Source organism: Nilaparvata lugens, chromosome 3, assembly GCF_014356525.2.
Source record: "Nilaparvata lugens isolate BPH chromosome 3, ASM1435652v1, whole genome shotgun sequence".
Lineage (NCBI taxonomy): Eukaryota > Metazoa > Arthropoda > Insecta > Hemiptera > Delphacidae > Nilaparvata > Nilaparvata lugens.
In genome coordinates this window covers 17,525,412-17,548,963 of record NC_052506.1, presented here as the reverse complement: position 1 = coordinate 17,548,963, position 23,552 = coordinate 17,525,412, and the positions used below count along the sequence as shown (strand labels likewise).

General features: G+C 35.3%; 1 protein-coding gene across 1 annotated transcript; it reads right to left on the bottom strand.

Moving 5' to 3' along the window:
- Positions 1-6,212: 6,212 nt before the first annotated feature.
- Positions 6,213-22,563, bottom strand: LOC111049755 (protein O-glucosyltransferase 2). Its single transcript, XM_039423132.1, has 7 exons — positions 22,169-22,563; positions 17,337-17,545; positions 15,813-16,033; positions 11,464-11,711; positions 9,878-10,115; positions 8,289-8,588; positions 6,213-6,487 (listed from the first exon to the last, which is right to left on the bottom strand). Exons 1-7 carry the CDS (start codon positions 22,318-22,320, stop codon positions 6,347-6,349), a joined length of 1,509 nt encoding a protein of 502 aa, XP_039279066.1. The 5' UTR covers positions 22,321-22,563; the 3' UTR covers positions 6,213-6,346.
- Positions 22,564-23,552: the final 989 nt, after the last annotated feature.

The window sequence follows — 23,552 nt, the reverse complement described above, 5'->3', positions numbered from 1 at the left end:
AGCTTCAATAAGTTGTTGAACTAAATAAAACAGGAATTTAACTTCAAAATACACAAAGTGTGAGTTTTGTAGCAAAATTTGGTTAAATGTGAATTTTGAAGCAAACTTACATGGAGAATGTAAGTTTTGTACCAAAATAGATGGGAAACAACTAGAACCAAGAAAAATAAATCTCAAGTGATTTGTGATAACATTTTTACCAGGAGGAATAACCATGGAAAAATAAACAAGAGTATTTTCATACATGTTTAATACATAGTAAAAAAACTGTCCATAGCAGTAGAAATTAATAAGCATGAAATATTATTAGTCATTTCTGTTTGACATCAAACATTGCTGTAATTTATTTCTGGAAAAGGCTCTTAAGGCTCTTCTTCATCCTCATGAAAAAATAACAAGTATTTACATAATATTTCAAATACATTATGAAAAAAGACTGTTCATAGTAGTACAAATAAGAATGACATTAACAATAATGATTAATGTATGACATCAAACATTGATGTAATTTATTTCCTGAAACGGCTCACATGTTGGCTCTTCTTCATCTTTATCAGCAGCTCCATCAATAATTTTTCTATAGAAAATCAACTCTTTATTTTTCCTCCACTGATTACCATAGTGTTTTTCCAACAAATTATTCACATCGTCCTTTTTTGTTTGTTTAATGAGTTAGATTTTGGAATAATGAGTGGTTCCATATTGAATATCACCATGCTTTTTTGCAGCATTTCGCTTCCACTTATCAAGAGATATTTTCTTCTCTCTAGTCAGTCCAGTAAAAATCTTGACTTGTTCTTCCATTGAATTCCTTACTACTTGGATATTGAACTAATTCAAAATAATAATCTATCAAATTGAAGTGGACGATCAAAACAAATGAATCTAACCAACAAAAGTGCAGACCGAAACAGAGCACTGAGAGCAATGAACTGAGCACACCCATGATGCTTTGCAACCTTCAGATGCCCTGTGATTGGCTTAACTGGAGAGTGTGAGTTTTGCTGCAAAACATCGACTGGTAAATGTGACTTTTGATCCAAATCGTGATTTTCAATACTATTTTTAGGTCTGTAAAAGTGAGTTTTGCTACAAAACAACCAGACAGTCTGATTCCCCTTTAAAATACGAACACAGCCATATAAATAACTCAATTTCTCAAAAAAATGGAGAATGTGACTTTTGCATCTAGGCCCCTCAATTATAGTATTCGATATTCTCTCTGATATGAGCTTAATCTGAATTCCTTGTATAAATATCATTTTATGCTATTTAAATACAAACGAAACTCACGGCGCTAGCATTCTAGCTTAAAAAATGAATAAAATGGAAAAATAATATTTATGTAGGACAATAATAATTATTACTGATACACGAATGTAGATTGTGCAATAAGAGTATGGTTATGGTATTAATGAATCATTGAAATAAATGAATGATCTTTATTACCTTGTAAGCTAATTGTAACAATTGGTTCGTCATAAAACAAGCATACAAAACATATATATCAACAAAGGAGAAATTGATAAAGCCTATATTAAAAGCAAAAGTCTTTGGTGCAAAAAAGACAATATCACATGAAAAAAGAACAGTATCTTATAAAGTTCATGAATAAAATTTTTTGATGGCAGCATTTGGGATATCAAAAAACTCCCTTATTGAATACAGAGGGGTTTTCACAAGGAATGCATGGGTGCATTTGTTGAACTGCTGTGTTGTAAGAGTCCTCACTGATGCTGGCAGCCGGTTGAAAAGCCTCATGCTGAGGCTACCAGGGCTATTTTTCATCCTACTCAGTCTTGTGAAAGGCAGGTTGAGTAGGCTTCTGCCTCTTGTGTTGTGGTCATGAAAGTCACTCCTCAGGCTCAAACATTCCAGGCTGTCCTTGATTTTTTTAAGGGATATGAAGATGTAGAGGCAGATGATTGTCATGACCGATTCTGCACAAAACAGTGGACGACAATGATCAATTGTGCCAGACCCCGTGGTGATTCTGATGGCCCTCTTCTGCAGTAGGAGAACTCTATCAATGCCGCTGGCTGCACCCCAGTGTTCCATACCATACATCACTATTCCTTGGAAGAAAGAGATATATGCAGTCCTCACATAGCTTTTAGGTACACACAGCATCAGCTGCCTGAGTAGGTAGATTACTCTGGACAGCTTTGTACATATGAAGTTGATATGTGGGTTCCATGTCAATTTCGAATCCAGATGGAAACCCAGAGTCCAACACTTCTCGCCTGATCTGTGACATTTCTCAAGCCAAATATTATCCTTTGAGTCTTATCCTCATTTTTTAGTTTGAGATATTTGGACTCAAACCAAGCTGAGACGGTACTCAGAGACTGACTCATTTCTACATTCAGATTTTCCACTGATTTATTGACATCATACAATGTGGTGTCATCTGCATGCAATCAACCTGTTACCCAACACTGATGGAACATCATTCATCATGATAATGAAAAGTAGGGGTCCCAATATGGATCCTTGGGGAACCCCATGAAGAATTGCTTCCAACCCAGATAACCTTCCATTCACCTGAACTGCCTGGCTACGATCTGACAGATAAGACTTGATGAGCTTCAATGTCCCCTCTGTGACTCCATAGAAATCCAGCTTGAACAGAAGAGTTTGGTGGTCAACAGTGTCAAAAGCACGGTTCAGATCACACAATGTCAATCCGGTGAAAACACGGTTCTCAAAACCCTCCAGAATAGTGGTTACCTACCAGCCTTCCAACTGCCTGGGCTGTAGTTCTGCCAACTCTAAAACCAAACTGAGCATCTACAAACAAACCAGTGCTCTCGAAGTAGCAGCATAACTGCTTTTTAATAATAGATTCAAGGATTTTAGAGATGACTGGCAGGATAGAGATAGGCCTGAAATTACCAGGCATATCAAATGATCCCTTCTTATGCACTGGAATGGTCTTAGCGATCTTCAGAATAGTAGGGAAGACACCCTCTGTGATACATGCATTCAGGCAAGAGGTCAGGGGTATAAGGATTTTCAAAATGACACTCTTGATCAGATTTACTGACATGCCAAAAAAGTCTCTACTATTTGAACTCTTCAATTCACCAACAATTTCCAACACCTCCTCACATGAAACCGGTCGAAGTGAGAAAGCTGTCTCAGGCTTGGGCACAGCATTCAGAAACTGCAGGGCTGATACTTCTGGAGTGCCTATAGAATGACGAACTGCCTTAACTGAGTCCACAAAGTAGGAGTTGAAAACGTCTGGCTTGATCCTCGTAGTTCTTCCTGGAGTCCCTATTTCTCTTCTTATGACTCTCCATGCAGCTGAGCACTTTTTTTGTGAAGAGTTTATAAGCTGTGCATTTGCATTTTGTTTAGCTTTTAGAAGTATTTCTTTGTAATCTTTCTTGAGCATTAAATACATTTGCTTGGCATCATTTGTCTTGAGATTTCTTTACCGATCATAGGCCACAATGACCCAGTTCTTGAGAACAACCAATTCTTGGTTCATCCAACAGGGCTTATTTCTATGGTTTGGTTTTTGTATTTTGACAGGAAAAACCTTGTCAAAGAGATACTTGAATCGACTGAAAAATTTGTTGAAATTTTCCTCTGCAGGGCCAGGTGTTACTACCCATTTCGTTCCAGTTCACCAGTGACAAGAGGTGCGAGAAGTGGTTCAGCTGACTCTTTGCAATTGGGCGCACCATAATTTCCTCAGGAGGATCATTCCCAGAAAGATCAGAGCTCCTTTCATCCACAGAGAAACAGATAGACTCATGGTCACTCAAGGCATAACTCTCCACTGCAACTCTGTACAAACACTGTGGCAAGTTTGTTACCACATTATCTAGACAGGCTTCCTTTCTCGTGGGTTGTCTCACAGTGCAGTACAAATTCAGGGACCTCATTAGATTAACAAAAGTTGCAGTATTTGTGGATGCATCATCAAGAAAATTGAAATTAAAATCACCACCTATAACAATATGATGATTTGGCATTTTCTTCACTAGGTGGAAAATAACCTGTTCCAGATGTTCTATGAAATAATTTGGGTCAGCATTGGGTGAACGGTACACATTTACAATTATTATCTTGGGCTCCAACAATGTAATACAAGCAAACTCAAAATCAAGCTCCTTACAATGGTGATAGATATTCAAATCCACATTTCTTGCTTTATTTTGGCCAAGTACATCCTTGGATACAAAGATTGCTACTCCTCCATGTATATGGGTGATTCGACTGAATGAACTAACCAGTAAATAGTCATCAAAATTTACCATTTTCAGTTGATCAACACATAGCCAGTGCTCCACAAGGCATAATATGTTGTAATCAACCCCACATATTGCCAATTCAATATCAAGTTTCTTCGCCAAGTTGAGACACTGCACATTACTGAAGAGAATTTTGAAATTAATCTCAGATGCCACAGGGCCTTTACTGGTACTTGTCTTCCTAATTGGATCAGACGCTATGTGATTAGCTGCCCCAAGGTTCTCTTGAATAAAAAACGTTTAATTGTTACATTTCGAGGCCAAAGTTCACCACCCAGGAAAGATTTCTTCTTTTCAAAGTCAATACCATTCTTGAAGCTGTCACTTAAACCCTTTGTCTCCAGTTTTTCAACAACACAGTTTGTATCAGCAAAAGTGTTTTGCACAAATTCCTTGACTGCATCAACAGTTGTTCCACTCTGTATTTGTATTCCTGATGAAACCAGGCCCTCTTAGTCCCAGTCAAAATAGAACTGTCACTTCCAGCACCAATCACAACCTTACGAAGTCCCTTGTCGATATTTAGGCGCTTAGTTCTCGTTTCTCTGTCATCCTGCAACAATTTCGTCGGTTTAGCTGACGAACCAACCGCTTTCGCATAATTTTTCAGCTTACGTTTATTTATTACATCCTAAAACCATCACACGTATTGAGTTCAGTTTCATTCAGATTTTCCTCATTTGCAATAAAGTTAGGTAAAGCAGAAAGATTCCAAACAAAAAAATACATTTCATACCGTAGCTTATTTCATGGCTAATGAGATTGATTATGTAGCCTACCTACTAATGCAAGATTAACTCAATTGCAGAAATAAAACAAAAGCCTCACCAAACAATACTCTATCCCTAAAGCCTATCTATGCAGCACCTTCTCTTATCTAGCCAAAACCCCAAGTACTTGTTCATTGCATTTGAAAAAAACAAGTGAACATGACTATAGTGAGGTCCACGTTATAATGGCTGTATTTGATCAACTTTGGTTTTGCTATCCTTGTCTATCATTCAACAAAGCCGGTGGTACTATCCTTTTCCAGGTCCACAACGATGCCAATTACGTTTTTGACAGTGTAGAAATATAATTAATTAATGCAGAGAATCGGTATCGCTATTCTTCTATCTTTATCCACTGCCATTATAACGTGGACCTCACTATAGGAATTTAATTTTGAGTATAGAGTAGACGTGTATCACAAGAATTCAAGGTTTTCCATTACTAGTACATTATATCTTACGGTACGTCAACTATTTATTTCAATCCATTTTTGAAGTCATCTTACTATGTTGTTATGCCAATTTATTCAAGGAAGTCAGGTATAGGAGGTAGGATACAACTGTCATTTTGGGGGAACTTGTCCTGAATAATAATCGTAATCGATATATTAGCCAGAATAAAGAAATTAGAGCTTATTATTATATCGTTTGTTGTTAAATGCCATAGCTATCAACAAGGAAAGAAGACTACTGGGCATTGTCCAGTATTGCCATATAGTTGAACCTGTCTTCAATCTGCTACTAATTTTTAAATATCAGAGATGATTATTCCCAACACTGAGGTCAAATATAACATTGTTATTTAATCGACTCAATTGAAAAAAAAACATTCACAGAATCAAAAGAAGGTAAAACAAGTGAAATAATATTATGTTAAATGCACTTGGCCTTTATGATTGCACCGGACAGACAACACACTCTATAAAAATAATATACAATTTATCGCCAAAAACCTGACTTTTCATGGATTCGGCTTCTGCTGAATTTATCTAATAGCTCAAACACACTATTTCACAATAAATAGCATTCATTGAGACTCAGTTTAAAGGAACTTTATTCAAATCTACTCATAATTGCAAAATTCTATATTCATTGAAAAATCTAATATAAATCTATATCTTATGTGACGAAAGATATTTGATATAGGTCTATAGTTTTATAGGAATATGCACAAATGTTTTTTTTTGTTATACAATTATTTAATTTCTCAAGTTAGAGCAATTACAAAAATACAAATAGTCATGATAATTAATGAATTGATTGTATAGGTAACAATGATGAACGTACATCAACTTGGGCTAAAATGCTATATCATAATTCATCTTTCATAGTGTTTGTTTCAGGAAGCTCCTCATCGCAAAAGCAGTCTTGGTCATCATCGGTGGACGGTTGAGGCACTTGTTCCATTCCGTCATTCACCCTGATGGGGCTCACTATTTTTTTGCTCCATTCCTATTGAAATAAAAAGTTATTTTACTATGTTGTACTAGTGAATATGTTCACAGTAGGTAATACATACTTATAACAACTCAACTACTTATTTTTGTTTGTCAAACAAATAAGAGATTTAAGTATCTCTTATTAGACATAACCAACTAAATAAATTCATAACTTTTTAAATATGAATAAACAAACTTGAACATAATCTTGTAATTATATTATGTAAAAATAACTAAACATCACACTCAATTGGGAAGCGGTTTGACTCAGTGGTCGCGCTGATAAGCTATCGCTTGAATAAGTTAAGAATCATTCGCCTGCTACTCCTGTTAGCAGAGTGACCACTCGGGCCAACTGCTCTGAATATGATATGAGTTGAAAAATCGCTTCCCGGTGGATCGGAATCCACCTAAAATTGTATGTCCTTACCTATGTATCATTACCCATTCATAAGTCTAGAAATCTTGTGGACATCACCCTCAGCAAAAAAATAATAATAAAAATGAACATTATTTGATAGCGAATTGCCAACCTTGCAAGATCCCAAAAGTTTCTCATAATCAACAAAGCAGCACAACAACCTGTTTACCTTTATGTATAGAATATTGTCATTCATGGCATCAAAACCAATTCAATTTTATTGAAATATTATATTGTGAGTTGGAAATCTGGTCGCGGATTTAATTATTAAATGTAATTGATAAAGCGAGAAGATCTCCAATGTGCAAAGATGAAACGTGTGTTTTATCACGTTTCGTGAAGGCAATATTATGATTTTTAGCTCCATGCTATACAAACAAGAGTGAGTAGACTTTTGGTCTGTGAATCAAGGCTGCATGTTTTTTCACATAAATAGATTTTGAATTTTTCTTTCTATTCTTTAAACCGTTTGTGAAGTATAGTTGTTGAGTCAAGGCATTGCTCACCTGAAGGATTCTGTCTTGAGAATTCAATTATAGGCTGTCACAGTTCGGGCAGTTTAAACCTGCGTAATTGGGTTTTCGAGAATTTGAATCTTTATCAATTACATTTAATAATTGAATCCGCGACCAGATTTTCAACTCACAAAAATAAATAATACTTCAATAAAATTTAATGGGTTTTGATGTCATGTATGACAATATTTTATGCATTTAAGCCACAATCAGTTTAAGTTTATAGAAAAAAAATAATATGAATGTGTGACTGAAAGAAATATCAACCAGTACCTATGTAATGGATTTATAATAATTCAGAGACCCGGGTTCAAATTCCGGCCCGGGCCACTCTCGGATGATCACGTTAAGTCGTCGGTCCGGATGCCTAAAAACAGTTGTAAGGTCATGTCAGAGGCCCTGAAATTGATCAGGTGCGACCTGAAAACTCTGACACCAGACCTGAACCAGCCGATATTTATTATTATTACTACGTGTTACTAGACACTAGTACATAATTTTAAATAAATTGGAAATCTCTAATACAAACAAGTATTTATTGCTCTTGCAGCTGAAAATATAACAGTAATTGTATTGAACTCTTCGTTTTCAATTATTTTAATGTATGAGAGTAATACTGCCAGTTCTAAATGTTGCTTTCAATGTTTCAGTAGAACGTAAGGACTGATGAAATTATAATAGGACAATGTGAGTGTCACGCACAAGCATAGAGCTCATGTGAGCATCACTCTCAGCAAAATAGTGTGCAAATTATTGTATCACTCTTCTAACAAGAGTTCTTCAATTGAATAAAATGTTATAAGAATGAACGAAATATTATTCAAGCTTAGCCTGTTGGTTGAATAAATTTCAGCTAGCTAGAAAAATATAGTACTTACGTGGAATAAAACTGCATGATAGCAGAAAATATGCTGAGGTAAAAGATTATTCAGCGCAAATTGCTGACCATTTTTGGCTATCTTTTCAGCTTTCTCGTCATTCTCTCTGGCCCAGTCTATTTTCTTTATCAGATTGGACAAGTCTCTCTTCACAGCTACATAATGCTGCTTTGGCTTCAGATTCCGATAGAAATGCTCATAGTATTCCGAATCTTGTTTCAGAATTAATGATCCTCCAGATAGAAGATATGGAAATCTATACGCTGCTACAGTTCCATCCAAATTTATTTGATATTTATACTGTGAAAAGAAACCCAAAATAAATTGAAAATACTGTTTTCATTCCAAAATAATATAAAAGGTTCTAACTTTCAAGATTAATTTCTAAATATTAGTCACACTAAACTCCATAAACTTTGCAGTCACTATCATTAAATTACTAATAAATGAAGACTTGTATCAAAGTAAGCGAAACCAAAATCTTTTCACTCGGTATTTTGTGAAACTCATTCACTAGGATTTTTTCTTTTGCGAATAGGAGCCTTGTTTTCACGACTCTAATAGACGTTCTAGTTACTGTACTGGAGGCCGTTACAAGCATGTAGCTTCAACCGTGAGGTCATGTCCGTGTGGTAACTTTCATGTATCTGTAACCTGTTCAAATAAGTGTTCAAACAAGGCTCAAGGTCCATTCTTCCGTCAACCTACCTTGAGTAACTGAAACGTCAACTGGAGTCGAGAAAACCTGGCCTTGACATGGCATTCAGCGCAGGTCAAAACTGTTGAAAGCAGAAAAATGTAATTTAGGGGTTAAGGCTGTTGTTATTGAGGTACTGAGTTGTTATAAAATCTTGGTTCTATGAGGTAACCGAATTTGATTTCAAATGAGAGTTGAATGTTGGAACAGAATCTCCCAACACTGCTGTTCAAAGGTATGAGGCATGAGATAATAGAGTTTTGAAAACCATAAAACATTTTTTGATGAATTTTCAGTTTTTTCTTATTCAATAGAATGTTGATAACTACAAAAGTTTGCCACGAGATGCACTAGACATTTTTGGATAATTTTCGGGTAAGTCAACACTGATAAAAATGATAGTGGGAAACTTGTTCAATTATTCTAAATACTATAGCCTGAATATGAAATTGCAGATTACGAGAAAACTAAGCGAAAATTGGCAATTTGTAATAATGTAAGAGTGAATTACTATGTTAGGAGTTTGAGAGCACATTAGTTGAAATTTTAAAATGTATAATTTATTGAAAAGTTTGACAATTTTCGATTAAATCTCTATCTGGATAGAGATGAGCAATAAGTTTGTATTTGTCCCAAACATTGCAAGAAAATAGTAAAAAAGGAAAACGTGTTCGAGTTATTTAGATTGAGGATCAGTTGAAATAAAAAATACTGTTAGAAATAGATTATAAATCCTAATTACGATTTGGAAAATCAAGCATTTTTTAGTGTTTTTCAAGCAAATTCGTTTTTGAATTTCAGGTATACGTTAGTAATAGATTAGTACCTATATTTAGAATCCTAGTCGTGGGTTGGAAAATGAAGCATGCATAAACCAATTTCACATACATACATCGAAAAATTTGAAAAACGATATATGTTTTGTTTTTGGTCCGTACTGGTTTTCAAGATGATGAAAGAAGAAGAAATTAGTGAGAGAAGCATTGATGAGGTGTGGATGTTGACGCGAAATTTCGATCAATTTGAGACGCTCTTCGCTGGAGTCACGCCCTCTCCAGAACGCCTTCGCTTCTCGGTCATTCCAAACTTTATTTATATTTCCTTGAACAGACAGCATGTCCAAGCTCACTCTGCAACACAAATAATGAAGGCAATCATAATAAACATGAGTGTTAAGAGATTAATTTAATTGAACATTTTTACTGAATTAATCATTTTATTATCTGTCATCATTAAGACATATTTACACCAATAAATGCACAATGAATAATGTTCACTACACGGATTATGGAACATACCGTTCCACATAACTTCAAGTGATGCCGTCACAGCTCCTCAAATTATCCATACAGTCACATTGTGAGTTATTTTGGTCCGTTGTGGGAGGGCAAAAAGTGTGGAAGCTCTAATTTTTAGTAGAGCGAGTGCTTGAAAAAACATGGCTATTTCGCAAGGAGCCCCACGAGGACAATGGCTAGATGCGGAATGGCTAGAAGCATGACGTAATACCATAACGGAACTAAGTCACAAATTATGGTACAATTAAATTCCTATTAATATGTAAATTTGCTGATGAACAACATTATAAACAAATTAACAAGCAAACCTATTTTAGCGACGTTAACTTTGAACTTTTAGCATTGGTTAAATAGGAAGAAGCTTTGATGTTTAGAAGGAATGCTGACATATTGGAAAATAATCTCCAAGGACAACTAATGGCAGATAGTTGGCCTTCACACTGGCCTTATTCCCTGCAATTCATTGAGATCATCTTCTAAAATTTCTAGCCTCAATCACCCTACACACGGAAACAATAGTGGTGCCCACTAGTGGCCGCCATAAGTATCATACAGCCGCCATCATACAGGAACATTATCAGACGACCCCGTTCTCACAGGGACAATAGACGGAAGTTTAGTAGCCACCACTAATGGCGGCGAGTTATAATGGAAGCCACTATAGTTTCATTTCATTTCATAATTACTTTATTCATAAATGTGTACAGTGTATACAATGAATAGTGTCAAAAATATATATTTGATTAGATACAATTTAAAATAGAACAAAAAACAAATAAAACATCTACAGAATACAACAATACAAACATACAATATAATTCAACTCGTAGGAGCTGATCTCATTCATTAAGATATTCTTCGATATTATAAAGAGCTCTTTCAGTTAAATATATCTTCAATTCCAATTTGAATTTATTGGGATTCGGCTCTTGTTGGGTTTGCGTCGGTAGCTTGTTATAGAACTTGGCTCCTATGTATGTGGGCTTCTTCTTGTAGAGCTCAAGTCTATGGCTTTGCAAATGTAAAAGTTTATCTCTGTTTCTAGTGCTGTACCTATGATTAATTACTAACGTGTGCAGGCTGATGAAGCAGAATGACAGTCAAAAAGTATGTTAAAAATATAGTATGAGATAGCGTACTACCAGATATTTCGAATTAGGTAAATAATCTCATTACTCACCTTCCCATTGCTTGCAGTGAGGATTCAGTAATGTCATAAGTTGGCATTACAATATCGTGAGTGCTGTGGGAGCCACACCACGAGAATAAAGGGTAAATGGGTGTATCCCCTTTCTTCATCAATGGCCAATCTCCAAGATTAACAAAAATCTCAAAGTCAGGAAGTCGAACTTTTCTAGTCAGCGACAACAGAATTGCATCCATGAACATCTTGAAGCCAACATGTTGGCCGTAGCACTTCCTGTAAAGCTACAATTTTATTAGGACAAAAATTGTATTTCAACGCTATTATAGTGAGGTCCACGTTATATTGGCAGTAAAGAAAGATAGGGGAACAACGATGCCGATTCTCTGTCTTGTCAATACCTTCTACAGACGGTAGCTGATATAGGTTTATTGATGTAATATTAACTGTTCATTCTCGTTTAAAATCAATTATATTTTATTGAGCAAGAAATAATATTTTAAAATAATTTCATAATGAATTTTCATAATTAAGATGAAATATTTTGTTAATTATTAATTCTACATTGTTAAAAGACGATCTGGCAACAGAGCAAAGCGAGAAAGAGATAGCGCTATTCGCTTTGTTGAATGATAAACAAGGATAGCAATACCACTGCCATTATAACGTGGACCTCGCTATAGTGAGATTATCAAAATGGAATATTATTGTGTCTATAGTGAGATTCACCTCAAACTGTCAGCATTGGTTGAATGGGAAGCATTTAAATTATTCATAAGCAATGCTGACAGTATAAAGTGGATCTCACTGTAGAGTCGATCATTTTACAAGTATTGCTATCAAGAGGAGAAAAACTAAATAATGAGAATGGAGTAAACATAATTATGTTTGGAATAGAATCATTTTTAGCAACAGAGATAATACCTCTTTCGACAGTGATTAGTGTTAGTGAGATTGATTGCAATAATATTAGTAAATGTTTATTTCGAGGATCAGAGTTATGCTCCATTTGAATGATACTAGAAGATAGACTTGTTGACTAGCTGTTGAAAGAGGCTAATTCTGTACTTAAATTTATATAGTTTATATTAAGTGTGATGAAGCATTAGTAACCGGAGAATCATCTGCAATCAGTCAACAATAAACATTTAGGCTGATGTGAAGATATCAAATGAATAAAATGAATACCTGGGAAATCATATTGAACATTTTTTGTACAATTATTACAAAAAAATGATCTAACTGTTTTGAAGTGATTGGTAAATATCCTAAATTTAATGTAGTGAAGAGGATTATAAAATACGCTTACCTGATTGTTCAAGACGACATAATTACATACGCTCATGCTAGCTGGACGATCAAATTTCTTGACAAACTCAGGTCGAAAAGAATTGAAATCGATGTCTTTAAATGGCTTTAGATCCTCTTCAATTTGCGAATAGTTTGTCTCATTATTTAAACATCCATAATCCGTAAGCCAACTCTCAAAGTCGCGCTCCGGGCAATAACAATGTTCTGCCTGAATGGTTTCTAAAATAAAAAGGAAAGTCATCAGATAAATCGTGCATCTCAAGTGTTACAATGATCTATCCTCTGTAACTCCCATATAAAATATTGATGGGTAAAAAGAGTCTTCGTTGACCAACAAGCTTCACATCATAAATCATTAGAATTAAATTATTGAACGTATAATATAAAAGCTTGAAGATTGTCTCCAATCCAATTCCTCTCTAGCTCTATTTCCCACAAATCTACTATCCCGTATACCTGCTGTCATGATACTACAAAACTGTGAATTCTCCATGCCACACCAATCATGATGATCAGGGTCCGGTACAAGGAAAAGGAAAAACGTTTTAAGAAAACAGTGTCTACGAAACGCACTGTATAGTGCATTTCAAGTGAAAAATCTGGATAAATAAGTTTTATGAACTGCTGGAAGCCCTCATTTGAAGCAGCATAGTGTCTCTTCATAGTGTCATTAGTTGCACTAAAATTGCAAACGTATTTCAGGGGTTCCCAGGACTGTGACCTCGAAATTCTTTTTGCACAAAATCAAATCTTGGGGGGCAAACAAAGTTTCAAGCTTTTAAAATGACTGCCAAGTTTCCAATTCATGGGAAGTGGGGTAAGAGCTGATTTTTTCAAATTTAGTGTGGGTGCGTCCACGGATTTGGGGAGTGGTCAACCCTGCGTATTTTATATATGTGATGGATATAAACTAACCGTATACTATCCCTCTTCTTGGGAGGACCAAAGAAGTAAAAGTAAACCCCTCTTAAGTGATTCTATGCAATATGTACTCTAATTTGTTGCTATCAATCAATGATTCTTGGTGCACTTCGGTAGTTTTAAGCACATAGGAAGTCCATATTGAGATGTAAATGAAAATATTAATTGTCAGATAAATTCATGTTTCACCAAATAAAGTCAAGACATGAGATACATTGACTTTTTGGCGGTACGAAGTTCGCCGGGTAAGCTAGTAAATTATATTAACGGCCGGTTTTGAGCTCGGGATTTAGCTAAGTTCTAGACTTTAAAAAGCTAGAGTCAGAAAATTAGCTTTCCAAAACGGGGCCTAGTCGCAGTTTCTATAACAGTAGTCGCAGTTTTCATTTTCTCATTTCTATAATTGGAAACGTTATTTCTTGACGAAATTAAACATTTCTAAATAATTCAAAATAGCTGAAACTTTACACTATTTTTTTATATTTTATTTTCTATTCAATTTTCTAGTTTTTTGAACTTTAATTCAAACGTGACTATGATAATGACTAACACTACGCCCCGTTTAGGAAAACCAATTTTCTGACTCCAGCTGTTTAAAGTCTAGAACTTAGCCAAATCCCGAGCTCAGAAACCGGCTCTAAGTGTGATGAAGCATTAGTAACCGGAGAAGCATCTGCACTCAGTCAACAATAAACATTTTGGCTGTTGTGAAGATATCAAATGAATACCTGGAAAATCATATTGAACATTTTTTGTACAATTATTACAAAAAAATGATCTAACTGTTTTGAAGTGATTGGTAAATATCCTAAATTTAATGTAGTGAAGAGGATTATAAAATACGCTTACCTGATTGTTCAAGACGACATAATTACATACGCTCATGCTAGCTGGACGATCAAATTTCTTGACAAACTCAGGTCGAAAAGAATTGAAATCGATGTCTTTAAATGGCTTTAGATCCTCTTCAATTTGCGAATAGTTTGTCTCATTATTTGAACATCCATAATCCGTAAGCCAACTCTCAAAATCGCGCTCCGGGCAATAACAATGTTCTGCCTGAATGGTTTCTAAAATAAAAAGGAAAGTCATCAGATAAATCGTGCATCTGAAGTGTTACAATGATCTATCCTCTGTAACTCCCATATAAAAGATTGATGGGTAAAAAGAGCCTTCGTTGACCAACAAGCTTCACATCATAAATCATTAGAATGAAATTATTTAACGTACCGTATATAAAAGCTTGAAGATTGTCTCCAATCCGATTCCTCTCTAGCTCTATTTCCCACAAATCTACTATCCCGTATACCTGCAGTCATGATACTACAAAACTGTGAATTCTCCATTCCACACAAATCATGATGATCAGGGTCCGGTACAAGGAAAATGAAAAACGTTTTAAGAAAACAGTGTCTACGAAACGCACTGTATAATGCATTTCAAGTGAAAAATCTGGATAACTAAGTTTTATGAACTGCTGGAAGCCCTCATTTGAAGCAGCATAGTGTCTCTTCATAGTGTCATTAGTTGCACTAAAATTGCAAACATATTTCAGTGTTTCCCAGGACTGTCACCTCAAACTGTCAGCATTGGTTGAATGGGAAGCATTTAAATTATTCATAAGCAATGCTGACAGTATAAAGTGGATCTCACTGTAGAGTCGATCATTTTACAAGTATTGCTATCAAGAGGAGAAAAACTAAATAATGAGAATGGAGTAAACATAATTATGTTTGGAATAGAATCATTTTTAGCAACAGAGATAATACCTCTTTCGACAGTGATTAGTGTTAGTGAGATTGATTGCAATAATATTAGTAAATGTTTATTTCGAGGATCAGAGTTATGCTCCATTTGAATGATACTAGAAGATAGACTTGTTGACTAGCTGTTGAAAGAGGCTAATTCTGTACTAAATTTATATAGTTTATATTAAGTGTGATGAAGCATTAGTAACCGGAGAATCATCTGCAATCAGTCAACAATAAACATTTAGGCTGATGTGAAGATATCAAATGAATAAAATGAATACCTGGGAAATCATATTGAACATTTTTTGTACAATTATTACAAAAAAATGATCTAACTGTTTTGAAGTGATTGGTAAATATCCTAAATTTAATGTATTGAAGAGGATTATAAAATACGCTTACCTGATTGTTCAAGACGACATAATTACATACGCTCATGCTAGCTGGACGATCAAATTTCTTGACAAACTCAGGTCGAAAAGAATTGAAATCGATGTCTTTAAATGGCTTTAGATCCTCTTCAATTTGCGAATAGTTTGTCTCATTATTTAAACATCCATAATCCGTAAGCCAACTCTCAAAGTCGCGCTCCGGGCAATAACAATGTTCTGCCTGAATGGTTTCTAAAATAAAAAGGAAAGTCATCAGATAAATCGTGCATCTCAAGTGTTACAATGATCTATCCTCTGTAACTCCCATATAAAATATTGATGGGTAAAAAGAGTCTTCGTTGACCAACAAGCTTCACATCATAAATCATTAGAATTAAATTATTGAACGTATAATATAAAAGCTTGAAGATTGTCTCCAATCCAATTCCTCTCTAGCTCTATTTCCCACAAATCTACTATCCCGTATACCTGCTGTCATGATACTACAAAACTGTGAATTCTCCATGCCACACCAATCATGATGATCAGGGTCCGGTACAAGGAAAAGGAAAAACGTTTTAAGAAAACAGTGTCTACGAAACGCACTGTATAGTGCATTTCAAGTGAAAAATCTGGATAAATAAGTTTTATGAACTGCTGGAAGCCCTCATTTGAAGCAGCATAGTGTCTCTTCATAGTGTCATTAGTTGCACTAAAATAATTGCAAACGTATTTCAGGGGTTCCCAGGACTGTGATCTCGAAATTCTTTTTGCAAAAATCAAATCTTGGGGGGGCAAACAAAGTTTCAAGCTTTTAAAATGACTGCCAAGTTTCCAATTTATGGGAAGTGGGGTAAGAGCTGATTTTTTCAAATTTAGTGTGGGTGCGTCCACGGATTTGGGGAGTGGTCAACCCTGCGTATTTTATATATGTGATGGATATAAACTAACCGTATACTATCCCTCTTCTTGGGAGGACCAAAGAAGTAAAAGTAAACCTCCTCTTAAGTGATTCTATGCAATATGTACTCTAATTTGTTGCTATCAATCAATGATTCTTGGTGCACTTCTCTAGTTGTAGCTAACAATAATTAAAATTACAAAAAAGGATTATTTTATAAAAGTAAATTCGTATGGCTTTTGTTTGAGGGGAGTCCCTTGCGGGAAGGTCCCACCGCCTGGATATATAATTTAAGCCATCCGATAACACGGGAGTGATCTGGTTAAAAAACTTTTGCTAATGAGAGGGTTTGAACCCGGGATCTCTATGCTGCTACGCAAGCACTCTATCCACTAAACCACGGAACACTCCATTATTTTATAATTCTAACATAAAATTTTGTGTCAGCTATGTAGTCAGGTTAAATATAGCAAATTGAATAAAACCTGTTGAAGCCACTTAGGAATGTCAAATTTTTAAAGCCAGGGAGGGTGTTTTCCTCCCAAACACAAGAGAACTCATATACAATGCATAGAAAACAACTATCAACTCGAGTAGGCAATAAATTATAACCAATATCATACACCGAAATATTTTTCAAAATATTGGTCTTACCATTGAAAACAAAAGGCGAACCGTTTATATGTTTGTTGTTAAACTTGACAACGATCTGCAGATTTTTGCAAGTTTCATAAAGTTTGTATCTGACAACAAAAAGCCCATCATTGCGATTCAACACATTGACCCAGATGCGAGCAGAGCGACCCGATGTATGTTGGCCAAATACCTGGACAGATAGCTTCTTCTCAATTTCATCAATCGACCTACAGGCAAATAATCACAATAATAGTACACTATTAGACAACATACAAAAATCAAGCTTTAAAATACAATAGAACAATGTGTGTCTAAGATATAACATTTGCTTAACAAGTTACACAATAAGTTCACTTTGGTTCAACTATCATTCAACTAAATTTTAAAGGCTTGGCCCATATGCAGATGCGCTCTGTTCAAGCTACGTCTGGCCCATCAATTATTTAAACTCTAGTTTAAACCATGAATCCGTAAGCTAATTCCATCTTTAGCCAGTAAACGCCGTTTAAACTCACTCAAAAGTAAACGCTCAACTTTGCAATATGCGTAAACGATATGAGCAGTGAGCCAGTATTGATTAATAATAGCTCAAATTTTATTACTAATACTTTATACTAACCAAATCAAATGCTTTTATTGTCTTTCACAATTATATTGTATTGACAAAATCATGAAAATGGAGCATAGTCCTTAGTCTGAAGCTGAGGTGAATAAAAACAAATCATAATATGATCAATGCCAAAATTATCATGTTTACGTTTTGTTTCTGAATTCTGATTCAATGTATGAGAAATCAGGTCAAACAACTCATACCATTGTGCTTCAATAAAGCCGTTTAATCTGCATGTCTAATTCGTTTCTATTCAGCATCCGATTGGTGGTTCAAACGGCGTTTATTTTAAACGCGTTTACTCTAGACACAGTTTAAACCGAGCTTCTGCATACGCCCCCAAGTGTGTAATCACAATGGATGCGTATATGTGCAAGTGAACGCTTGGTTATGCATTTCCAAGCTTGCAGATGAGAAACTAAAGCTAGATAGAGCAATAGAAACACACAATGAACGCTTGCACTTGCTGATGCGTTCAGTGTGAGCAGCTACATGCAAGTCACAACGTTTTTCAATGGCACCTTACAAATTTTGTTTTTTGGCTCATGCATGATTCGACGTGCACTTGCAAATATACGCATATTCCCTCAGCATATAATATGGTCGTTCTGTCAAATATCTCTTCAGTGCGACAGCGAAGATTTTATTGTTCTCTAGAACCTCCACGTTTGATGGCAGCAAATTGAAGAGTCTTTAAATTGTTTCAGGCGGTGCTGTGGTAGATCCATGACCTTATTATTTCCTGTGTCATGTTGATGCTTGTCTCCTAAGTGCAGGGCATGCTCTCTTTCTTACTTCTTTTTTTTATTGTGCACAATACTACAATCATAATATAATTATGACATTGGAGGAAAAAATAGGCTGAGCCTTTGTCATGGTGATAGTCTCCAGGATATAAAGCGAGGTCACTGTAAGCAGCTTGTATCTCTGGAAGAGTGGCTTGCAGTTTGCAATGCTCAACCATGCTCAGCCCTAGGATGGTTCTTAGTGCCTTCTTCTGAATCACCAGTATGCTACTTGCGAGGCTGATCCCCAGGCCACGTTGCCATATCTCAGGTGGGAAGCGAACAGAGCGTGGTATGCAGTGAGAGCTGCCTTCTCTTCCGAAAAAAAAATTTCATTTTTTTTTCTTTTTCTAATCTATTGGACAGGTTCTTAGGACATAATCTATGCAATTGAAATATTTTTATCATCTTCTGTTAGCTAACAATAGGGCTTCAAAAGTCACTTTTTTGAGGCAGATAGCACACATACCCTACAAAAACTACTGATTAGAAAAATATGCAAGTCTCCTCTTCAATATAGCAAAAATTACGTCAACTTTGTTTTTGAAAATCTGAAAAAAATCAAATTTTTATGCATTTAAACTCCTTTTTCACATTCAATGTTCGTTCTAAAGACTTCAAATTCATAGCAACTTGTAGCGCTGTTCTTGATGAATAAACTTCTTTTATAGACACAATAATAGCCGCTGGTATGTGTACCTTTAAAGCACGGTTTTACGCCTGCTATGCTCGGGCAGCAAGTGAATAGTACAGCTGGAGCGATTTAGCAGAATTAGTTTGTCCCTAGAGCTAAGCGCTCGACGTTAATCAGTCTCTGAATCACGTACACTGCCGATGATAATTTCTTGCTGAGTTGTTCAATGTAAGGCTGCCATGTCAGGTTTGTGTTGATAATGATGACCAAGAATCTTGTGTCTGCCGCTGCTGTAATTTTACTATTGAGAGTTAGTTCTGCACTGTTGTTGATTGGTTGGAAAGTAACGTGTATGGTTTTCTGTTTATTGATAGATAGATGTGATCTATTGCATAAATGGATGGCTTCTTGCAGTGTTTTGTTGACAAGTGTGTTTGCTGAATCTAGATCATTATAAGGCACCAGTATTGTAGTGTCATCGGCAAAGAGTATGCAGTTGTTTCTGCTGTCTATTTCATTTGGAAAGTCATGAATGAATATCAGGAACAACAATGGTCCAAGTAAGGATCCTTGGGGTACACCTCTGTTTCTGCTGTCTATTTCAATTGGAAAGTCAAGAATGTATATCAGGAACAACAATGGTAAAAGTATGGATCCTTGGAGTACACCTCTGTTTACTGCTCGAAGTGTTGATTTGAAATGAACAATAATGTTCTGTTTGTGGTGGTATAGTTCTACATATTGTTTTTTATTTGAGAGGTAATCCTTCAGCCACTGTAGAGCTTTTCCAACTATTTTTTCAGATTTTTCTTCAGAGTGTCCCATTTTATTATGTCTTCTGTAGATCAATGAAGATTCCTGATACCGATTTTTTTCTCCTCCCAAAGTTTATTTAAGTTGTTGCAAAACTGTGATGTTGCTTTTGCAGTACTATGTCCTTTTCTGAATCCATGCTGATGCCGCGTTATTAGGTTATTGACTTCGAGGTGTTTAATCAATTGGTCATAAACTGCACGTTCCATTATTTCTGAAATTTGAGGCAGATTTGCTATTGGCCAGTTGTAAGACATTATATCTTTTTTTCGCCATTTTTGAATTTTGGGTAGAACTTAGAAATTTCAAGAGTTTGTGGTATAGTTGCCTGATTAATAGAGGCATTGACAGTATCTAGTACTGAATTATTCAATTCCTGTTCACAAAATTTCAGCATGTTCCCAGTGATATTTTTATCATCATGACCTGAGGAGTTGTTTGACTTTAGTCTCCCAACGAGTCTACTCAGTTCTCCACTTGTAATGGTATTGAACGCACCTTAAGGTGCTCCATTAGATTCATCTGAGCAATGTAGCATGGGAGTGATCGTTGACCTTATGGGGGGCTGAATAAAGGCAGCATTCAGCAGATCACAGACTAGTTGGGGGTCAGTTTTTATGCGATTGTTATGGATGAGGCTTGGGTTCTCTCTGTTCAACGTATTCATTATGCCTCTCTCCTCGTTGATTTTCCGTAACTCTTTTACCTTGTTCTTGGTCTGCCTTGAGACCTGCCGGCCTGTGGTGGAAAACTCATAGTATGCTCTCAGAGAGTTCGTCATGTTGAATAAATCGCTGGTAAGTTCTTATTTCCTATTCATTTTTGTTGTGATTAGCTTGTCAATAGCTCTTGTATTACATTTTCATTTTATTTTACTTTGACGTGGTTTTGTAATCACATTATGGACTTAAAATAACAAGTATTATATTGGAAATGGTCGTCAAGCCGAGCAACTAATAGATAAAGGCAGCTGAATTAGTCACAAGCATGCATTCAGTTGACTTATCTCAGTATTTTTTTATTCTTTATCGCTGTCTTACATTCATTTATGAGTTGAAAATAGACATAGTAGATTAATTATTGAATGGATTATTTAACCTATTCTGCCAGGATAGATGTGAATCAAACATTCTAATAGCAGTAAGTAAAGAAAAGTTGTTTCTCTTTCCTGTTCCTCTAGCAAAGCAGATAGTAGTTGTTTTTCTATAAGTTATCAATATTCATTTTTATCGTAGGGCCTTGAAAGACTTATTATTGGATGATAATCCAATATTGTACTCACACCGTAAGTTTTTCATGTTTTATAACAGCTTGGTAAGCACATATTTTTGACTACCTACTTTTGTTCTGTGATCTTTATTTTACTCTTTTCAACTCAAGTTTTGTTAGCAGGCCTAGGCTACTTGTTTTTGTGTAATCCTGAAATATCCCTGGGGGTCCAATGCCCACCTTATGGACTCAACATAACAACTAAATATGCTACATAACCTCATCCACGCTCTGAAACATATTTTTATGAAATAATATCTGGCAAGACACTAATTTTTAGGTACCTACTTTACATTTTTAGGTATTAACTTGATGCTTATTTGGTAATACTATTGTATAGTATAGCATAATATAGGCATTTGTCTACAGATGGAAATTACTAAGATATTGCATTTATTAAAATTCTAAATTAATGAATTAATAATTATTATCAAACAAAAATCCAATTCAAGTTAAATGCTGTAAATCACCCCGGAAATTAGGAGGTACCGGGTTCGATTCCAGGATCGACAAATAATTTTTGTAGCGCTTATCAAATTTCCATCTAGCTGTTTACTCTGTTGTCTATATTTGCAGTACGGTAGCACTGTAGTCTTTGGGGTGATTTACAGTATTTAATTTGGATTTTCGTTTAATGATGATAATTATCATTAGTGCATTTGTCATTAATTTGCGCATAATAAAATTTTGATGTGGGTATTATCTGTTCATTAAAATTGAAAAAAGATAAAATACTTACATTGACTTTTTAAAACTTTCTAAGTTTAAAAAAAAGTATCTCGCAGGCATCACGACTTTAGCAGGATTTAACCCAGGTCCAAATATGTTAATGTCTGATTCAGAAATACCAAGGCTTGAGCAGATAATGAGAACCAGAAATGTTTGTATCATTTTAAAATACTATATAAGTAACTTGAACTCACTAAGTTTATCTAACTCAAGGTAAGCTGCTAGCTAAAATTTTTTATTTAAATAGAACAACAGATGATAAAATATTTTTAGGATATTAAAAATATCATCATAGATAGATAAGTAATAGGTCTAATCAAGAGTTCAAGAGCATTCTAAAATTCAAAAAGTGCACAAGGAACAACAAAACACTTAGCTCAAATTTAAAGGTAAACATAACCTCCTACGTCTACTCCTACCAGGTCACCGTCTAGGTGTCACCCCGACAACCTGGTCATGTTGGCCATAGGCGACAACCAGTACCCTTGTAAAAATATATCATTGCCGTCAAATTGTCACCTACTAGACCAAAGGTATACCACAGGGTGGGGCTCAACCAACTGACCCAACTCCCATTTGACCCAACCTACCACTAGACCCAATTTTTTAAAATAGAGAGAAACCGCGAAACCATTTGACCCAATAGACATCTGACCCAATATACCATTTGTCCCAACTCTATAAATATCAAAAAACCAACTGACCCAATTGACATCTGACCCAACCTACCACTTGACCCAACTACTGTGCTGCACTCTGGCAAATTTTCTGCAATGTTCCAGGCTTGGTTACTCTCTACCTACGGTCTACTCTTCAGGTAAAAGTCTAGAAGGCCTTGAAACCAAGCACAACTGTTTTGACAGTTCTTGCTATCTTTGAGGTTAGATTTGTGTTATTTTGTGATTTTGAGGTTAGATCTGTATTATTAAATTTGGATGAGGTTATTAGATTTGGTAAAACCACCATAAAAGCATCTTATCAATCAGTAAATGATTGATGATTATTCAATTTGATATAGGTAACTTTTCACAACTAGATTTTACCTTACTCCAAGTATTGTAGTCTATTGTTGCTATCATAGTTTTTATTAAGTCAGAAAAAAGCTGTTGACAGGTATCCTACAGCCTACGATATAAGTTCTGTAAGACAATGGAATTGAGTTACTGTATTAGAAATAGAAATTGGAAATGAATATTTATGGACATTCCTTATAACCTAGGTTAAAACCTACAACATAAATAATTGTAGAGAATGACTTTGATGGAATCTGCCTTAAAAAATTTCCTCACAAGTTTCTTCCCTCAGTAAATTTGGATAAGTGTTTCTAGAATACATCGATTTAGAGTAGCCTACCTACATAGTTTTATGAATATTTCAGAAGCTATGTTTCTGGT